Below are 21399 nucleotides of genomic sequence, written 5' to 3'. Positions count from 1 at the left end.
CCTTCCTTCCTTCCTTCCTTCCTTCCTTCCTTCCTTCCTTCCTTCCTCCCCTCCTCAGCATTTAACACAATGCCTGGACACATAGCAGACATTTGATAAATGTTTATTGGTTGATTTCTTCAGCACATAAGGCATACTTATTAAATTATTATTGAATGAATGAATGCCTGCGTGTAAGAATGCATGCTTCTGCTCTGAGAAGGCGGGCTGTGACTCGGTCCACGGTGGTTCCCAGGCAGAAGACCAGCACAGGGAAGGCAGAAGTTCCCCTACCGAGATTCTTAATCTTCTAGAGAAGGTGAAACTTTAAAGAAATAATTGGATTTTACTCTAGGTGGTTTCCTTTGCAATCCTCTGCATTGGACTGTATGCATTTTATCCCAGGATTCTGAGAAGGGGCCTCTGGGCTTCAGCAGACTGCCCACCGGGGCCAGCGCGGCACAAAGAAGGTGGCCTGGGCGGAACTGGGTCAAGGTTAAGGCTGTCTCCTGGAAGAGGCCAGCCCAGCTTCCAGCTCTAGCTTCTCTGGGGCAGAAGGGGCGGGGCGATCTGTCGGTCTCTCAGAAGGAAAGGGTTCGGTATGAAAAAGCCCGCCGAGCCCCAGGCCAGAGCAGTGGGAGGGAGGGGGCTGGCTGCTGGGCGTGGCTTGGAGGCGGGCGCGGTCCCTCCTCTTCCCTCCCCCTCCCCCCCCTCCCGGAGGCTCCCCAGGCTCGGGGCGGGGTTTGGGTTCTGGTGTTTGGGTTGCTCTATTTGCCCCACGCCCTACCCCCCCCCCACCCGGGGCAGCGCGGGGGCAACTCTTCCCCTCCTAGACGACGTTTCCCCTCCCGCTCGCCCAGCCCCGGTCCGACCGTGGGCATCCCTCCCGCCGCCCCGGGCCCAGCCTGCCGCTTGGAAGTCGGAGCCCACTATGTGAGCGCAAGCTCCCGTGGGCCCGCGCGCTACGGGGGCAAGAGCGTGGGTGGGGCCGTGGGCGCGGACACGAGTTTAGGGAGCCAGTCCCCCCGCCCCCGCATGCTGACGCTAGGGCTCCACCCACCCACCCACCCCCCCACGGCTGCGTACCTGCGGGAGGCTGGAGCGAGGGAGCGGCAGGAGGTGCCTGGCGGCCTCCCCTGGGTGGACCGGAGTGGAGGGAGGAAGTTTCGGTGAGTGCCTTCGGGCGGGACTAGAGGCGGCTCTGATGAACTGGATCTCCAGGGCCCCAGTAGGGCACAGACATGAGGGAGGGGGCAGAGCTGGCCAGCAGAAGGGATGGAGGGTCAGTGCTGCACGTGGAGTCAGAGGAGTTCAAATTCTTCCTCTGCTACTTAGTACCTTTGCCTGTATTCTCTTCTGCCAAGTGAAGAGTTTTAGGTCCCTTGGAAAGAGGCTCTGCCCCTCACATAGTGGGTAGATCCTCTTACCCTCTCTGAGCCTCACTTTCCTTCCCTGTAGAGGGAGGCGGGAAGACAAAATGATTCCACAGGTTCCTTCTAATCACATGTCTGTTATCCCCTGACTCTGGCTTTGGTGGGATTCCTGCCATTCCCCCTAACAAACTGCCTTTCACCCTGGCACCCAGGAGTCTCTCACTGCCCCAGCCAATGTAAAGGGATCCAATGAAATGCTTGCCTGTAGGTGTTGGTGACTTAATATGGAAAGGTAATATGCAGAGCCCTAGACTTGTCTGCAGAAGGCCTGGCTTTGGAGTCTTGGCTCTGCCAGCCACAGAGTGGGCACTTAGCTTCTCTGAACCTCAGAGAACTCTTCAGTGCCACTGGGATATTAAGGAGGCACTGGATGAAAAATCAGAAGACTTATTACTCACTACCCTAGATCAGTCACTTCTTCCTAGGCCCCATTTGGGGCATAATTATCCCTAAGACGTAGGATTTCCAAAGTCCCTTCCCGTTTCACATTCTATTTCTAGTACTTGTTCTAGCTCTTTGAGTAGTACCATAGCAGTACTATTTCAGTAGTAATATTTATCACAGAAATTTTGCCTGCTGGCATAATCCTTTTCTAGAGGGGTTTTACGTTTTTAATGGGGAGCCTAGAAAGCAGGAGCACAGGATATTGGGCTTAGAGCAGTGAATTCCTAATGATGCCACTTCAGTAGGGACCCCAGTTATCAGGCCATCTGGAGAGCTGGACTCCAGCCCACTTTAACACACTTATTTCATGCTACTCCCCTTCTGCTACACAAACTGGACTTTTTTCTGCTCATTGGCATCCTCTTGTCTGCCTCTCTGAGGCACCTTTTGCCTAAAATTAAGACTTCCCCCCATGATTTGTTAGTTGAAATCCTTTTTCTTCAAGGCCCTGCTTGAGGTCGAGATGACAGCATTTCAATTTGTAAGAGATTAAGTCTATTGAATCTGGTTTCCTTATTTTTACAGAAGAGGAAACTGAGGCCTAGGGAGATAATAAGACTTGCCTGATGTGACACAGATAATAACCAGACTGGGATCAAGGTTTGAGTCAGTTCGTGTTTCTTACAGCATTTTGTCTAGACCTCTTTCTTTGATCTTTCCATGTTCTGCCATGTATAGTATTTATTTGTCTACTGTTAGACTGTATTTAATTGCCTATTTGTTTTGTATTTTTTCTGTCTGTATTTGGACACAATAATAATAGCTAGCATTACATGGTTTACTTCTTATCATATTTGCCTCTCTGACCTCATTTCATCCCAGCGAGGTGGTGCCATTATTATCTCAGTTTTACAGATGAAAATACTGAGACTGAGTGTCACACAGCTAGTATCTGAGGTAGGATTTGAACTCTGGCCTCCCTGGCTCTAAGTCCACTGCACCACCTCACTGTCTCCTATGTTAGAATGTAAGTTTCTTGTTTCATTCTTTGGATTTGTATCCCTAGACCCGAACAGTGCTTGCTGACACATGGTAGACACTAAGTGAATGTTTGTAGACTGACTAAAGGATTGGAGGGTGGGTCTGTGCTTTTCATCCTTGTATCCCCAGCACCAACCAGAGGGCCTCCTTCACCCATCCATAATGGATGCTTCAGTGTTTGCTGGCATGAGTATGAGTAACCAGAAACATATCAGATTCTCACACCCGAGCCAGCTCTTCTTTGTAGCCTGGGCCAGCATGGGTGCCCGGGCTTGACCTCCCTGAAATCAAATTCTGCTTAGAATTCTGATTCATTATTAGGTCCATAACATCTGAGAGAAATCATCTAGTCCAAACCTCGACATTTTACAGAAGAGGCAGATGAGGTCCCTGAGGTCACACAGAATTAGTGGCAGAACCAATGAACAAACCAGGTTCTTTCCCCACAACATGCCATGTGACTTTCCTTTCTGCCTTGTTCCAAGCTTGAACCTTAGCGATATGTGAGGTTCCCAGGAAGACTCTGCATTTCATGGGATTTGTGGGTAGAGCACTGGATGCGAAGTCAAGGAAGCTAGGGTCCATCCCTGAATTTTGGTGTGATTAGAACCTGTCTGGTTCTTTCCTTGTAAAACAAATATAACCTCCCCTGCCCAACTCCCAGGGGAAGACCAAATCAGATACTTGGACATGAAAATAAGTCTGTAGATTTAAAACACTCATCTAATTTCTCTTTCTACAGGAATGGATATTTTCCCTAAAGACTAGGAATGAGGTTCCCTCTAATAGAAAAGAGCTCTGAAGCAGGTTTCAAAGGAGCTGGGTTCAAATTCTGACTCTGGTACTTATTAGCCATGTGACCCTGGACAAGTCATAGCCTTTCAGGTGCTCTGTTTTCTTGGCTTTCAAAAGGAGGACTCTATGACTCCTGAGATTCCTTCCGGTTCTAGATACGAGATCCTCTTTATCCATCCCGATTTTACCCTCTCTCAGGAAAATCTCAGTCATTTACCCTTGGCAGCTAGGTGGTGTTAGTTAGTAGAATCAAACTGGTCCTGATTGGAGGACTGGAGGGTAGAGCAAAAAACTCTTCTGAAAGCTTCCTTTTATAGAGGGCTCAAAATTTCCTCCAACTCTTCACTTCTCACCAGTTGTTCTAAATATCATGCCAGGTTCCAAGCCCTCTCTGGCCCTCTTCCTCCAGCCAGTTTACTTTGGTGTATTGCCCTCCTCTGTTAGACTGTAAGCTCCTTGAGAGCAGGGGCTGGCTGTCTTTTCCTTTGTTGTATTCTCAGCATTTAACACAGTGTAGTTAGTGACTTAGTAGTTAGGCACATAGTGATGGCTTAAGAAATGTTTATGGATTATTGACTGAGCTGTATTATACTAAACAAATCACTTAAACTCTATCTCCATTTTCACATCTGTAAAATGGGAATAATATAATAACTGTACTTAACTCATCAGATTGTTGTGTGATGTTTAAAAATAGGTTTGAAAGACAGTTTTGGGGTAATTTCATCATTAATAAGGTCAGCAGGTTTATTCACAAAAAGGATGGTCATTTGGCTCTCCCTCTTAGACCAAAGACCTCTCATGGCAGTGGGCTCATAGTCTATATGCCCTTTGAGGAGCAGGTGTTCTTGAGGGTGGCAGTCAACTCTGATTGGTTAACAATTAATGAGAAAATGAATATTACAATGAGAGGGTGGCCTATATATTACAGTGAGGGTCTTGGGGTATGTGACTTCGATCACCCAAATCTTGGTCAAAGAGACTTAGTTTGCATATCACCTGTCTGACAAAAGGAAGGACCCACATTTTCCCAGCTCTGTCTGAGCAAACACAAGGAGTAGGAATATACCCAGCAGTTTAGACTTAGAATTTATTTTACTGTCTGATTGGATCTTGGCCTAGGTAAATCTCTGCCCAAGATTTCCCACACTGGTTGATTTCTGGATGAGGAAGTAAAAAGGGGAAAAACCTTGATTCTGATTCAGTAATTGGTTATTAAATACAAAAAGAGAAATAATCATTTCTCATAGTTGTGGAGATCAAATGAGATATTTGTACAGTGCTTAGTAAATCTTAAACCACTATATAAGGTTATTATATAGAATATAGAATAATAATAATAGTAATACCTTACAGTCTATGTCAGTCTTTTTCCTTTTTTTTCCCCCCCCCCCCCCCCCCACCTGTGGAAGAAAAAAACTGTCCCTAAGCAAAGGTATTTCAGGCCAGTGGGTTGGGGAGAGGTTTCTTGAAACATCAGGGTCTCTCTAGTCCCCTTGAAAGCACAGCAAGGAAGCTACAACCTATGTTACTTATGACTATAGCTGATTCTGTTCTGTTCTTTCAATCACTGATTTAGGAGGGAAGGCCATTGGGTCCCAGTTCTCCCCTTTTGGGCCCTGAAGGTCAGTGAATAGGGGAGGAGGGGCAGCCTGACTCTGGGTTTGTCGGTGTTCTCTCCTTTTTTTTTTTTTTTGCCTTTTGGAGGGCAATTGGGGTTAAGTAACTTGCCCAAGGTCACATGGCTAGTTTTCTTGTGCTAAGTGTCTGAGGTCAGATCCAAACTCAGGTCCTCCTGACTCCAGGGCCAGCACTTTATTCACTGCGCCACCTAGCTACCCCAAGTGTTCTCTCTTTCAAACTCCACTTCATCCCCGGACAATCAGGTTAGGTGGTGTTCCATTGGTCCTTCCCATTGCTTCTGTCAACACCACATATTAGAGACTCAGGGCCACGAGGGCAGCACACACAAGTGTCATGGGATCTTTTTAATTAAGGACATGCCAGCATGGGCTGTGGGACTCTGGCCTGATTCACTGCTAGTCCAACAAAAGTAGCTTTGTCCCTTAATGATGTGGCCCTTTGGGGCACCTTGGCTAACTTGGCAAGGCAGTAGAGTAAATGGAGAGCCCTGGGAATTGAAGGATTCCTGGTTTCATGGGATTCCGACTCAGCAAGAAGTTTGTGATAATCTGGTCCAGTGAGGTTTGCAGTCAAAATTCTTGAATGCATCTTAAGCAGGAAATTATTGTGAGAATGTTATGAGTATTGCAGATACCTGGGGATCTACAACACTTTTTGTTGTTGTTGCATGGGGTTCATGTAACAAAAAACTTAGGAACCACTAATCTAGTGGAACCAGAGAAAAATGAGGTCTGAGGCTTCTGATATCACATCAATTTCAGAGTCCTTTATTTGATTGTCTCTTTTCCCTCAACTTCAGAGATTCTCTGTCCCTCTGGTTTGGTTTGTTTTTCCTACCCTTCTGACCTTTTCTCCTTTCCTTCCTTGGCTCCTCATCCTCCCCTCTCTCATACCAGATCTATTTGTTCCCTCCCCCTCCAGGGGTGGGGAACCTTTGCCCTGGAGGCCACATGTAGCTTTCTAGGCCCTTGGTTGCAGCCTTTTCACTGAGTCCAAGTTTAACAGAACACATCCTTTTATTGAGGGAATTTGTTCAGTGAAGTTTGAATTCACTGAAAGGGCTGCACTTGAGGACCTAGAGGGCCACATGTGACCTTGAGGCTATGCTACCCTTCCATCCTTCCTTCTCACAGCTCCACCTGCCACTTCCATAAAGGTGACTCCCTCATCTCTATCCCCAGTCCTAACCTTTTTTCAAGTCCATACTTAAATTTCCACTTGCCTCCAGAACATCTCTCCCAGGATGCCCCCACCAGCACCTCAAACTGGGCATATTCAAACCAAAGCTCATTTTTTCATTCCTGCTAAAACTGTCGTCAGCCTGCTTTCACTGTCTCTCTCTCTGGCACCACTATCCACCTGGCTTCCTGTCTTTGGAATCTTGGAGCTATTTCTGGTTCCACTGCCACTTAACAGTCATCAGCCAGGTCTTACCAATTCCAGCCCCCTCTGCCATGCAGTCACTAATGCCCTGTTTGTTGTTGTTCATTTGTGTCTGGCTCTTTTTGACCCCATTTAGGGTTTTCTTGGCAAAGATATTAGAGAGAGATTTTCTTCTCTCATGTTACTGATGAAGAAATTGAGGCAGCCAGGGTCAAGTGACTTGCCCAGGGTCACACAGTGTCTTGAATTCAGGAAGATTAATTTTCTGGTCTTCAGGTCCTGCACTCTATCCCCTGAGATACCCAGCTGCATTCTGTCCATCCTTATCTCACATTATTCCTTCAGGGCATTCTACATACCCATTAAACTGGCCATCACTCTTTCCTCAGTCATGTGCTGTGCTCCCATGGGCCCAAGCTGCTGCTCCCCATAACTGGGATGACTGATTCACTTCAACAGACATGGATTAAGTTACTATGTTTAAGATTAAATTTACCTGTTATGTGCTGGGCACTGTAGTCACAGAGACAAAAATGAAACCGCCTTTGTCCTCAAGGAGCTTATGTTCTTTTCCAGAGATACAGAACAAAGAGATTTCATTGGTATGGGGAAGTCATGGATGAAGGAGATCCCAACTCAAATGCTGTCTCCTCCATGAATCCTTCCTTGATTCCTTCCCCCATCTTAGTGTCCACCTTCCTCCTCACGCCTCCCCTAGCACTTGGTGTTCTGATCTTCCAATGCACCCATAATGCAATAACAGGTATTATACCTAGCTGCTTGCTTATCCTCTTCTCTCTCTGCTTTAACTGTGAACTCCTTGAGAGACCACATCCAACTGTGTCTCATTGAAATGAAATTTCTTCCGACACACCTATCCTGTACTCCGTACACAATCAGTGGTTGGCTATAAGTGTTTGTTGTATTGTATGGTTGTTGTTTCCACTGTGCCATGCTTAAGCCCTGTCTCTGCCGGTAGCCCAAAGGCTCATGGGATGTTAGAATGGGCAGGGACCTGAGAGAGTCTGGGATGTCACCTGACTTGCCTTCAGTTTGCTCCTGTGTAACAAGGGGTATAGTCATAGAATCATGAGATGCCAGAGCTAGAAGCAACTGTAAAGACCATTTAGACTAGCCCCCCCCTTTTTTTTAACAGAGGAAGAGACTGAGGCTCAGACATGAAATGGCTTGTTCAGGGTTACTCAGGTAGTATGTGTCAGGTGTGTGATTTGAACATACCTCCTTCCTCCTGTCCCAGCACCTTTCCTATGACAACATTCTGCTCTTCAGCACTCCTTACTTTACAGTATCCATGATTGAATGAGATTATAATGGTTAAAAAAATGCTTTGTGTGAGGGTGAGGTGTCCTCTTGAGATGGCATTGTACCAGGGAAGGACCATTGACTTGAGTCAGAGGACTTGGGTTCAAAACCCACTCTGATGCTTATCACCTGGGTCATTTGGGGCAAATCTGTTGTCCTTCCCAGGTTTCTGTTCCCTCTTCTGTCCAATGAGGAGCTTGAATATGATGGCCTCTGAGGTGCCCCCCAGCCTTAGATCTATGCTCATATAGGTATCATTATTTCCTTCAGTTGATCTTCTCAGGGTATCATCAATTTACCTCCCTGTGAGATCCATCAAGTCAATAAAAGAGGCACCTCTTGTCCTTCTGTCTGCAGATTACATGGTCCTTCCATCTTGGCTTGTTACTAGCGTGATGTACCATGTCCTTGACTTCCAAATGCTTTTGGTTCACTTTACCCCAAAGTGAACCCATATCTGTCTCTGTCTCTAGTTCTCTCTTTCTCTAATAGAGATAGAGGTAATGTCATTTCTGCCTAGAATCTAGGCCTTAGACCATCCAGGCATCCTGAAGGTTCTAACTCATCATGAGCAGACATCATTATTTTCCCCTGTAACCAATCACTTCTTTCCTAGAAATCTCCTAACCATTACCTGTTTTCTAGCAGTCTCTCCTTACCCCTTCTGGAGACCAAAGTTCACAGTCTTGGAGGGTTTTTTGGCTTCCCTTTATCCTCCACCCTTATCCCCTATCCATCAATAAGTCCTCATTTTCCTTCCTCTGTGATCTCTGATGTAGCAGTGTGGACCCACAACCCTAGTCTGGTTCTTGATGGCTTAGATTGGACACGTGGCACATCCTCATTGATTTGTTCTTTCTACATATGCTGTTTATCAAGGGCCTACTGTGCCATGTACTAGGGGATTAATGAGGGATGCAAAGTTTAGATAAGTTAGGGCCCCTACCATCATAGAGATGACAGTCTGGTAAGGAATTAAGACAACCATAATGCATGATAAGTACTTGATAAAAGTTGGTGAAGGACAAGACAGAGGCTTCCCCTCTCTGGGCCTCCTTATCATCTGTGAAATGAGAGAATTGGATTGGATGGTCTCTAAGGCCCTGGTAGCTCTAATAGTTAGTCTGCAACTAATTAAGTTCCTCCATTAGAGTAAAACAAGGACAACAAAGTCAAATTCACTTTGTTTCTAAATAGGTTAAAATGTTTGAGGTCTTTGTATGTTATATCCTCAGCACTAATCCCAGGATCTGGCATATAGTAGGTGCTTAATAAATGTCTGTTCATTGATTCAGATCCAACCCATTCTTCCCTGAGTTATTCTCCCTCTTTTCTCTACCCTCCCCTGGTCTTTCTCCAACCTACCCTTCTCATTTTTTCTTCACTTCCCCCAGCGGGGAGAACCCCACCTACAGGCAGGTGTCTCACTTTCTCAGACACACTTTGTTGTAAGTTCCCACCCCTGTACCTTTGCTTATACAGTTTCCTCCCTTGGCATGCATTTTCTGTTCTTCTCCCTTATGGTGATTCATTAAGGTACATTTGAAGTCTGACCTCTCACATAAAGCCTTCCCTACCTACTCTAATCTTCACTCTTCTCTGAACTCCCAAAGCTCATACAGGCTACATACCCACTGAGTGGTCTAGACTCTAGACAGGTAGTACTCTTGGACTTCAGAGAGGGGAGAAGTCCTGATGGGTCAGAGGAGGTTTCTTGGAGGACATAAAGATGGAGCTACTTTTTTTTTTTTTAAAGCAATCGGGGTTAAGTAACTTGCTCAAGGTTACACGGCCAGTTATTTCTGGGTGTGGTGCTGAGTGTCTGAGCCCGGGATTCGATCCAGGTCATGCCAACACTGGAGCCGGAGCTCTTACTCGCTGAGCCACCTGGCTGCCCCTGAGATGGAGCTACTTCTGAAAGAAGGGTTAGACTAGCAAGATGTTAGAGTTAAGTCAGAGTCAATTTCTGTGGGATAGCGTCAGGGGCATAAAAATCTTTTCATTTATTCACTAATGCCTAAAATTCTACTATTAGAATTTCACTCTTTTGGCTCAAGGCTTTGATCGAGTGCTATTAAAATGTTTATCTCCCTGTATTTACATAAATATAAATAAATATATAATTTTTGTTTATATTATATATATTATATAATATATTTATATAAATAAAACAAGTATTTATTTAGCATCCTACGATGTGCCAGGCACTGTGGTAGGCAGATACAAATAAAATGAATAATAATCCCTACTGAGGGTTAAGGAGTATCAGGAAAGGTTTTGTGTAGAAGGTGGGATTTTATCAGAGAATTGAAGGAAATCAGGAGGTGGCGATGAGGAGGGAGAGAATTCCAAGCATGGACAGCCAGAGAAATGTCATGGAGTACAGAGATGATGAAGGGTCTTGTCCAAGGAACAGCAAGGAGGCCATTGTCAGTGGTTTGTAGAGGAGGGAGAAAGGTATAAGGTGTAAGTAGATTGGAAAAGGAGGGAAGTGACAAATGAGAAATGACAAGCTTTCAGAGTCCGAGGATCCTGGGTAGAAGAGGGAACCATGGGAGTTTGCCCAACTGGGGATGTTGACATGGGCATACCTGTGCTTAAGGAAGATCAGTTTGGCAGATGAGTGGAGGATGGACCAGAGTAAGAGTAGATGGGAAGGAAGGGAGAACAGCCTGAAGGAATTTCATTAGTCTAGGAGTGGGGCAATAGGAACCCACACTAGGGTGGTGGTACCACGTGGCAGAGGAGAGAAGGAACCACATGTAAGAGATGCTCCAAAGGTAGAATCAACAGGACTTAGTAACTCGTTGGAGAGAGGGGAATGAGAGAGTGAAGAATTAATGGCACTGAGGTTTCCAGTTTGGTGATTGGGAGCATGGTGGTGTCCTCAAATTAATTAGAGAGTTAAAAAGAGGGGAGGTTTTGTTTTTGTTTTTTTTTTTTCTGGGAGAAGGGAGATAATCAGTGTAGTTTTGACATGCTGAGATTAAGATGCCTGTGGGAAATCCAGTTGGGGATGGCCAATGGGTAGTTGGAGATGGGAAGGGAGAATCAAGGGTTGGATCAATAGATCTGAGAAGCATCTGGATAGAAATGATCATTTAGTCCATGGGAGCTGATGAGATGATTGAATAAGATAGTATAGAGGGAGCAAAGGAGAGATTAGAAGTGTGAGAAAGTATTGTGCCAGAAACCTGGAGAGAAGAGAATAGCAGGAAAAATGGGTGACGTCAACAGTGATAGAGGCAGCAGAGGTCAAGAAGGATGAAGACTGATAAAAGGTCATTTTGTGGTGGTTCAGTCCTGCTCAACACTTTGTGATCCCATCTGGGGTTTTCTTGGCAAAGATACTGCAGTGCTTTGCCATTTCCTTCTCCAGCTCATTTTACAGAAAGGGATCTGAGGCAAACAGGGTTAAATGACTTGCCCAGGGTCACACAGCTGGTGAATGTCAGAGGCCAGATTTGAACTCAGGTCTTCCTGACTCCAGGCCGGGTACTCTTTCCTCTACATCACCTACCTGCCTCCAAAAGGTCATTAGATTTGGCAATTAAAAGATCATTGATAACTTTGTTTTCCCCACTGCCACATTTAGGTTTTATTAAAAGGAAGCAAACAAAGTAGAGATTGTGAAGGAGACTCTATTAGTTCCAATAAGATTGATAAATCCCGGTTAGAGGGAAGAGCTGCTCAGGCTTCTCTCTCACCTTCCAGCTCTCACCACATTGGAAGCAGGAGTGAGAATAGCAGGGTGATTTTTCTCCCCAGCTGCCTCTGGAGGGAGGGTCTCTTTTGGTGCTAAGCCTCTGGAGGGGGGTGGATCACTCAAACCTTGGGCATTGCTGGTGATGAGCAGATTGGATCTAATTTAGGAATCTGGAATTTGGGGATGGAAGCAGGGGACCCTGAGAGTACTTGGAAGACACTGGTGACTTGGGGGAGAGCAGTTTGAACTGTATGATGAAGTTATAAGGCAGACTGGAGAGAGTTAAGAAGAGAATGAGAGGAAAGGAAGAGGGAAGACTTAAAGACAAATTTGTCATGGAGTTTAGCCACAAGAGGGAAGAGAGCTATAGGATGCTAGCTAGCAAGGATAGGGGGATCAAATAAGGAGTTTTTGAGAACAGGTGAGACAAAGTCCTGTTTGTAGGCAGTTGAGGAAACAGTCAATGAACAGGTAGAGAAGGAAGATTAGTGAGAGAGAGGGAAGGACAGAGGAGCAATATCCTGCAGAAGACAGGTTGGAAAGGGATCTCCTGTGCACAAGGGGTTTGCCTTGGCAAGAAAGGCAACTTCTTCCCATGAAACAGGTGAGAGGGCAGAAATTCTGACATCTTGGTGATATGAAATGAGGAAGGGAGAAGAGGGAGTTCTTGACGGCAGGTCTTTTTTTTTAAGTGAAATATGAGGTGAGGTCCTCATCTGAGAGGGGAGCCAGAAGAGCTTGATGGAAAGATGGACAGGTTTGGAAAATGCACTGTACTCATGGGGATGGTGAATCAAGGGGGGGTACTAGCCATTGGGATCAGGAAAGGCTTCTTGTAGAAGGTGGTGTTTGAGATGCTTCTTGAGGGAAAGAAGGGGTTCTGGAGGAGAGAGTGCATTCCAGGCCTGGTGGATGACCAGTGAGAGACAGGAACCAATTTAACAAATGTTTGTTTTATTATTTATGTATAAGGCAGTAGAGTAGGGGGCCCTAGGAATACAAAGTCTTGTGGAGGGAAAAACACATGTAAATAATTAACATAAGGAGGAGTATAAAAAGTGCAAAGAAGAGTTAAAAAAAATGTAAGAGAAAAAAGCATCAATAAATCACAAATACATGGAAAAAATAAAAATAAGGCACAAACCGGGTAATGTTACTACCTTATTAAATCTATCATACTTAAACTATGTTAAAGAAGCTAAGTTATAAATGTTGTCCACTTGTTCAGTCATGTCTGATTCTACATGATCCCATAGACTATTCAGGGGGTTTTCTTGGCAAAGGTACTGCAATGATTTGCCATTTCCTCCTCCGTTCTGTCCCCATTTTACAGATGAGGCAAATGGGGGTTAAGTGACTTGCCCAGGGTCACATAGCTAGTATCTGAGACTGGATTTTAACTCAGATCTTCCTGACTCCACTATGGTCCTCTTTTTTTCCCTTTGTACAATGAAAGATTATGCTTTGTTGATGATCAAGTTCTTTAAAAAACAAAAACAAGATAAAAGACATTTGAAAAGTGAAAATCACTTTGGGGAAGGGGGAAGGAGTTGACCATGGAAAGAAAAAGCTGAAAAAGTATGTTGGCTATTCCTCCCATTTTACAGATGTGGAAACTTCAGCTCAGAAAGGGCCAGGGAGTTGTACTATGGTATCTTAACAAATGTACTCCACTCATCCAATCATTGTCTTCAGTTTCTACCTCCACATCTGATTCTTTCTAACTATTTTTTAGACACCATCGTAGTTAAGGCACTGATCACCCCTTGTCGAGATTAGTGCAGTGGTCTCCTATTGGCTTCCATACTTCAAGCTTCTCCCCATTTCAGTTCATTTTTCACACCTGTCAACGTGATTTTCCTTAAGCACAGATCTGACCATGTTACTCCCCTACTCAGTGAACTTCAGTGGTTCCCCATTGCCTTAGGATCAAATACAGACTCTTCTACCGAGCTTTGGAAGCCCTGCATAACCTAGCCCCACTTCTAGCTCTAGTGGACACTATATCAATGACCAAGCCAAACTGCCCTTCTCTTTCTCCCTCTCATATACAGCACTCCATCTCCCATTTCTCTACTTTTGCCCAAGCTGTGCAGCATGCCTGAAATGCCTGCCCTCCTGCCCTCTGTTTGCCTCTTAGAACCCCTCTCTTCCTTGCAGATAAGTTTCAAACACCACCTTCTCTATGAAACCTTTGCTGATCCCCTCTGCTGCTAGCAGGCTCCCTCCCCAACTCCCTTGTAGTTAACTACTCTGTATCTATATTTATTCATTTAATCTTTAGGCTTTATACACTTACGTATTTATTTCTTGTTTCATCTTCTAGATCATTAGCTCCTTGAGGTTAGCTACTGTTTTATTCTTTGTCCATACCTTCAGAGCCTACCACAGCATCTGGAACACAGTAGGTGCTTTACAGAGCCTTAGTGATTGATTCTTACAATGCTATATTTATTTTACACCTGCAGCTATAATAATACAGTTCTCACTTGCAGGAAAGTGTTAATTACATCACAGATGGCTCCTGGGAGTTGTTGATGAGAGCTCTGAACAGGAAGGAGCCAACCCAAGGTTAGCGGAGACAAATTTGGTTCCTTCACTTCTCAATGCTTGCTGTGGTTATTATTTTTAAAAGGGCAGAACTGACTTTGGCGTTAAAAGATTTGGGTTCAGATCTCTCTCTCTCTCTCTCTCTCTCTCTCTCTCTCTCTCTCTCTCTCTCTCTCTCACTCTCACTCTCACTCTCACACACACACACACACACACACACACACACAAGTGCCCAACACTGCCTTTGTGACCTTGGCCAATCCATTTCATCTCCAGCCCTCAGTTTCCTCTTTTGTTAAAATGAAAGAGCTGGACTAACTGGCCTCTGATGTTCCTTCTCGCCCCACATCGGTGGGTCTGTGATTGTCCTGAACTGTATGTATTGACTTCAGGGACTTCCTAAAACCTTTGCCTAGCCCATGTTAGAAACCATGCCTCTAGATTGGGGTTGCTATGGGACTCTGGCGAAATGACACATCGGGAGACTTAGGAGAGCATACAACATTGCTACTGATATAAGGGATTGTTGGACAGACAGTATCAGTCTCATCAGGGTCAAATTAAAGGGTGTCTGGGGCTTCTAGACTGGACACCTCATGGTGTCCTGGAGAAAACAGCCGATGTGGAATCAGAAAGCCTGGGTTCCAGTGGTGGCTCTGTCCCCTCCCTCTGTGACCCTGCACAGGTCACTGACTCTGTCAGAAGAGGGCCTCCTTTTCCTCTTCTGGACCCTATGCTCCTTCCCCTCACCTCTTCAATGCAGCTTCTCTTCTCTGGGACTTCTTATAAGAAACTCTTCTCTTGCCTTGTTTCCTGTAGCCCGAGTGAATGAATGACATGATGTCAAAGTGACCCAAGATGAGAGGAGAGGAGGCAAGGCAGAGGCGGAAGGAAGGGCAGCTGGGAAGTGAGGAGCAGCCCCTGTCCAGAGTGGAGAGCCCAGGGCAGCCCCTGGCTGAAGCTGTGCCATGGGCCTCCCGGGAGAGACATCCGCTGGATACCGCAAAGCCTCAGGAAGAAACGGCTTTGATCATTGGCCTCCAAGTGGTCATCCCCTTTATGCTTGCAGGGGCGGGAATGACCATGGCTGGAATGATTTTGAATTATGTCCAGGTAAGAGAAAAAATAAGCAAGTAGTCCCTTTGGGTGCATAATTAGGTCCTGATGTAGAAGACCTTCCAACCCAAAGATCAATTGAATCATTTGTTCTTAAGACAGAGAATTCAATTTCTTTGGGATTTTAAAATATCCTGTGCTATTTTGAGTGGAAAATAGTACATGTAAAGCACTTTAAAATCAATGGGGCCCTTATTAAATGCCTACTATGTGCTGGGCAACAGTTTACAGACTTTAGAGTGCTGTGTAAATACCAGCTGCTATATCACCATCATCATCGCTGTTTAACTGAAACTGTTGGCGAGTGCTTTCTGGGGGATTAGTTGACAACCAGCTGTGATCAAGGCCATGTGAAAATAAGAGACCAGAGAGGCATTTGGGAGGAATGGGGCAGGAGGACTGTTTTGGAAAATGGGCGGGTGCAACAGGCAACTTCACTGGCCCAAGGTGACCTTGCTTGCTTTGATGGCTGTGCTTATTGGAGGAGGCATTCTTTCCTTTTCAGCTGGGTAAGTACTTAATAATTCTATGTTGATTGATAGATTGAGGAAATCTAAGTGACCCTTAAGTACCATCTCCACAGGAAGGATTTCCTGATGTCCCCCAGCTGTTTGGGCCCTCCCCCTCCTCACTTTTACCCTGTCTCCCTTGTCTCTCTTGTCTAAATATGCTCTAATCTTCAGCTCCCCTTCCATGCAAATAAAGTGAAGAAAACAGGTCAATTCCTTAAAAAAAAAATGCTCCAAAACTACGGAAACCATAAAAGGACCAGAAATAATGGAGATGCAGAAAACAGTGATTCCAGTTAGCCTGAAGGATTCCCCCTCCACCAACAAGCGCTTTCTTAGTACCTGAAATGTTCCTTTTGACCAGTTCAAGGTCCCTGGCTGAGAAGAGGGGCTTGGTTAACATTGGTTGTGGGGGTGACTTCCAGGATGGGGCCTGGCCCCCATATCTGCTTCTCCCCAGTCTCAAATGTCCTTCTGCTTTGAAAGACCCTCTAGCAATAAAAGGAGAAAAGAAGGGATGGTGATGTGAGATCAGAGTTGGGATCAAGATCTCTCCTTGGAGTGAGCCGGGAAAATTAGTGCTTATGGGAGGTGAGGTTTCTAAGTTCTCCACTCCATCTAGTGACCTTTAGATCTGCTTAGGAGGAAGTATGGTCTTTGTGGAAGAGGCACCAGATTTGGAGTGAAAGGAGCTGTGTTCCAATCCTGGCTCTACTTTTTTTTTTCTCTTTCCCCCCCCTCCCCACCAGAATTTATTTATTTATTTTTAGTTTTCAATATTCATTTCCACAAGTTTTGAGTTACAAATTTTCTCTGAGCCTATCATTCATCATCTATAAAATGAGGAGTTGACACAATCCCAGAGGACTGATGATGAGGGTTGCTACCCACTTCCTGGTAGAGACCCCAGGTACAGAATGAGACATACACAGCCCATGAGGGAATTTGTTTTGCTTGGCTATGGATATTTCCTACAAAGTTTTGGTTTTTCTTGCTTTTTCTTTTGGTGGGGACACGTTGGAGGGGATGGGCAGGGGGCAGACTTTGGGAATGTCAAGGACCCTTCCCACTTTAAAGATGCCATCAGATGCTTCAGAGTCACCTACTTACCTGTAGCCCTGAGGACTTAATAACTTTTCCTTCCTGAAGGGCTGTGGGGCCAAGAAGGTAGTACCCCCTTCCCTTTAATTTATAGGTTATTCCCCATTTCCCAAAGGGCTGTTGCATCCATCAGTTCCATGGACCCGAGATGTGAGTGGAGGGGTGGAGTATAGAGAAATGTGCTTTCTGAAGAAGTCAGAGCTGAGGCCAGCCCCTTGGCCTACCTTCCCTAGTATCCCTGCCTCCTCTGATAGGCCTCACTGGGGCTGGGCATTCCATTCCACACAATCTTCGGAATGAGGAGATACCAAACAATGGAACTGAGCGGGGTGTCCTTTCCCAGCTCCGACCTGCCAGCTCTTGGGCCCAGCCAATGCCAAGATAGAGGAAACACTAATACAAAGGGGTACAGGATTTTAGGAGTTGAGGAAAACAGCCTATTACCCCAGTTTGGAAGAAGTCTGTGAGATCTTTCGCCAGCACAAATGATTCTGAGGCCTGGAGAGATGACCAGACTCTCCTAAACAGAAAATCACTGGCGTCTGATCCTCGGCCTTCACGAGCCAGGCAGAAGATCAATAGTAAGACGTAAGGGACCTTCTTTATCTTCTTGGCATCTCGTGGCCTATTGGGATTCTTTGGCAGGAAAGTCCAGTGAGGAAGATTTAGAGCCGGCCTGAACTGGCTCTTCTTGGCTGAAATTTCTCCTCAGCCTTCCCCACCAAGCGAAGAGGTCAGCATCACGTGGGACCGGCCGCCGAGACAATCACCGCCCACCCCCAGGCCTTTCTTATGACTTTCCCTTTCCTGTGGAAAAGAGAGTGAGACAAAAGTCAGAGACCAGGGTAGACTTCCCTCACTTGGTTCTTATCCTGAAGAATCTGGGAGGGAATCAAGCTCGGACTTGGGAGCAGGCTGCCAGTCTCTCCTACTGACACCTGTATTTCAGGTTATCTGTCACAGAACAGCTGCTGCCCATGCGGGACAGTCTTTATGGAGCCCCTGCTGTGAAGTCCCCCTGTCACGAGTCTGTGAGTGTGGGCACCAACTCAGAGCCGGGCTCTTTCTTCCTTTCTTTCTTTGCTTTCGGATTCCATCCCTCCCCATTCCAGGGTATTTCAGAGCAGCCCTCTCTTGTAGCACAAAGCGTGTGAACAGAGACCTGGCAGAGAATTCACCCCCTTCCTTGAACTGGCTTCTTGGGGGAATACTCCAGGTATTCTTGCTTGGGAGCAGAGAAGAACAGACACTCTGGGAGAGGGAGGAAGAGACCCATTCACCCTGACCTCCAGGAAAGTGGCCTTGCTTCCTGGTCTGATTCTCCTCCTGCTTCCTCCCATGGGCATGGGGTGAAGGGCCCAATCATGGTCATCACCCAGGTGAATATGAAATTCCGCTTCCGGGGGAAAAAGCTGAGAGGCTTCTCCTGTGAGATGATCAGGTCCCCTAATGGATTCATCCCGGAGACATTCACCTCCATCCTCCACCAGGTCCTGTTTCCATTTCTATTTTCCGGCATGGGTATGGTGGCTGCAAGCCTGGTGGCACACCAAATCCAAGTATGTATGGCTCTATGGAATATAGCTTTCATGAATCCCTCCCTTAGGGGGAAGCCCCCTGCTGGTCTGGTCCAGGTCATTAAGGTTGACCTGACAATACCTACCACACAGAGGAGACCTTATCAGGCCCCCCTGCCCAGCCCAACTTATGCAAGGGCTGCCCTCCACTCTTCTCCTAGGCTCAGATGGTTTCAGTGGCACCAGAAAGCAAGCTCCCTGGGCTTTTGTAAGGAACCGAAGCTCTCCCCACCCTTGTCCTGAATCCCCAGGGCTTTGTTACTACTGCCTCTTTGGGAATAGATGAAGAACGGGTTGAACTCCATGTCAGGCATGTAAATTGAGAGGTTCTGAAAGGGAAATGGGAACATTATTACACCCTGGGATGGAGGTTGACCACTCGTTCATACCCATCCACAGGCCAAGTTAATAGGAAAAGGGCCTTTTGAGAGTTGCAGCAGCCCCTCGACTGATTCTCAGGCTGCTTCCTTGGTGCACTCCTGGTGGGTTTTTTTTCCTTTCTTTAGATCTCTTAGTATAGTGCCAGGCAAATAGAAAGTACCCAGTGATTGCTGCTGGTTAGTGGATAGAGTACTAAAATAGGAAATGGGAAGACCTGAGGCAGGCACTTGCCATCTGTGTGCCCCTAGCAAGCCATGGAACCTTCTGACCATTGGTTTCTCACTCTGTACAATGGGAATAACAATAGCCTACCTCACACGGTTGTTGTGCAGATAGAATGAGAGAATATATTCAAAGTGCTATGTAAATGTTAGCTATTAATAGTATTCTTGCCTGAGGGAAGGAGGAGGATTTATTGTATCAGAGAGGCCAGATAGTACCGCAGGACAGTCAGATTTGGGAGCAAGATGGACCCCGTGAGAACTAATCCAGCATTAGATACTGGCCGTGCAACCTGGGACAAACCACTCAGCCTTTCGGAGCCATGAGCCTTAGCTCCTTCATCTCTAAAATGAGGCTGAAAATAGCCCCTGCCTCTCATAAGGTTGTTGTGAGACTTGAATGAGGCACCATCCCCAAAGCTCTGTGCAAAGCCTAAAACATGCGATGGAAAGCTGAGTTGTAGCTCTGGATTTGGGCTGCTGTATCTAGCAACACCCCCCCTTCCCCCACACATGCCCAGTGTTCTCACATCTTCTGCCCCTGGCTTGGATGCTGATTGATTGAATGCCTGTCTACAAAGAGGTTTTATAGGAAGGAGAGGAGGGAGGGAGAGAGAGACAGAGAGAGAGGGAAGAGGAGAGAGAGAGAGGGGAGAGGAGAGAAAGAGACACAGAGAAAGGGGAGAGGAGAGTCAGTGAGAGGGGAGAGGAGAGACAGAGATAGAAGGGGGAGAGGAGAGACAGAGAAAGAAAGAGAATGAGAATGAATTGTGTACTTGGTAAGCTGTGGGTGCTGTAACCAATTTCCCTAACATCTCAGTTTTGCTGTTCTTAACCCAGGGTCCACATCAGGAATTACAAGTAGACACAGAACTGTTTTACTTAAATCTGATCACCTTATCACAGAATGTCAGGAATGAATGAAGAGATGTTAGAGATGATCTTGGCCAACCCTTTCATTTCCCAGACAAACTGAGCCCAGAGGTGAAGCTTATTTGCCCAGGCCCCCCAAACAGGTCAGCAGCAGAGCCCAGCCTGGAGCCTCTTCAGGGGGTTTCTTCCACCATCCCAACACCTTGATACTTCTCTCTTTGGTGCTGTGTTCTCAGTTCTCCATTCCAATATGTTTTCTAGTCCCAAATCAATTCAGTCTGACCAGCATTTATTAAACACCCACTGTGTATCAGATGCTATGTTAGGTGTTGGGGCTACAAAGACAAAAATGCCATCATCCTAGCCATCAAAGAGATTATTTTCTTTTGGGGGTGGGAAATAATATGAAAACAGAAAAAGACATTTTAAAAAATCATCAGTGTTTGGATTTCTGTATAAGGAAATTCCTCTGCCAGTACAGATCCACACTTTTCCCTTGCATTTATAATTGCAAAGAGTTTCCTGGGACACAGGAAGGTTAAACGACTTACCTACGACCCTCATTAGTATATGACAAAGTCTGGATTTGAACCCAAATCTTCCTGACTCCAGGGCTAGTTCTGTACCCACCATGCTATGCTGTCTCTCAAATACAAGTTGGATCAGAGCTCTAATAAGCAGGGGGAATAGGGGAAGGTTTCTTGAAGGAAGTGGCCCTTCAGCTGAGTTTTGAAGGAAACTAGGGATTCTGAAATGCAGAGGTGAGTTGGGAGAGCCCTCCAGATACGGGAGAAAGTCAGTGAAAAGACTCAGAGAAGGATGGAATGGAATGTTTAGGGGACCATAAGGGGAGCCAGTTTGGCTGGAATGTAGAGTGCCTTGAGGAGAGACTTATTAAGTCAGTCCCTGGAGGTATACTGGATCCAGATAGAAAAAGGGTGAAATGCCACCAGAAGAGCTGCTGTTTGGTCCATTAACAGAGCCCACAGAATTTGTGACATTCGGTGTAGCAGGCCTGGCTTCTCCTTCTGGCCACAGATCAGGCACAAACCATCCCTACCTGACAAACCAGAGAGGAGCCAGCCCACAGCCATATGGTGGCTGAAGAAGGGGTCCCAGCTGACAGCGCCCTCTCCCCAAGTGTAGAGCCCGGAGTGTGCAGCATATTCTATGCTACAGGCCTACTTGGATCTTACCTGCAAGGTCATCTGCAGGCTTGGCCATGTTGGGATGCTAACTGTATTTGGCTCTCCCACTTGGAGGAAGTCTGCTGTTGACCCTGACTCAGTAAGAAAAGTGTCCCGAGTTTTGTTTCTCCTAGGGAAGATGGACTTCCCAGGCAGCCTTAGGCTCTCTTCCATCACCGCCCCCCCCCCCCGCCCC

General features: G+C 46.1%; 1 protein-coding gene and 1 long non-coding RNA gene across 7 annotated transcripts in view; one reads left to right on the top strand and one right to left on the bottom strand.

Moving 5' to 3' along the window:
* The window catches only part of LOC138158006 (uncharacterized), a 292753-nt gene extending 291607 nt beyond the window's left edge, over nucleotides 1-1146 (bottom strand). For both annotated transcript variants that reach the window (XR_011167531.1, XR_011167532.1), the window contains exon 1: nucleotides 1066-1146. This is a non-coding gene — a long non-coding RNA (uncharacterized lncRNA). The remainder of the gene's footprint in view (nucleotides 1-1065) is intronic.
* SLC41A3 (solute carrier family 41 member 3) overlaps nucleotides 144-21399 on the top strand; it is a 71795-nt gene continuing 50539 nt past the window's right edge. For 2 of the 5 annotated variants that reach the window (XM_069083847.1, XM_069083843.1), the window contains exons 1-2: nucleotides 1039-1148; nucleotides 15058-15351. In XM_069083847.1, the coding sequence (XP_068939948.1) occupies nucleotides 15097-15351 (255 nt within the window). In that variant the 5' untranslated portion in view covers nucleotides 1039-1148; nucleotides 15058-15096. Of the gene's footprint in view, nucleotides 299-559; nucleotides 579-1038; nucleotides 1149-14038; nucleotides 14093-14183; nucleotides 14260-15057; nucleotides 15352-21399 lie in introns of those variants that run through there. The other 3 variants (XM_069083844.1, XM_069083845.1, XM_069083846.1) reach the window with 3 other exon arrangements.

This window comes from Petaurus breviceps, unplaced genomic scaffold, assembly GCF_028583685.1.
Source record: "Petaurus breviceps papuanus isolate PSGF00001 unplaced genomic scaffold, PetGlider_PUasm1.0 174, whole genome shotgun sequence".
Lineage (NCBI taxonomy): Eukaryota > Metazoa > Chordata > Mammalia > Diprotodontia > Petauridae > Petaurus > Petaurus breviceps.
The sequence above is the reverse complement of the archived record's forward strand: the minus strand, read 5'-3'. Positions and strand labels throughout refer to the sequence as shown.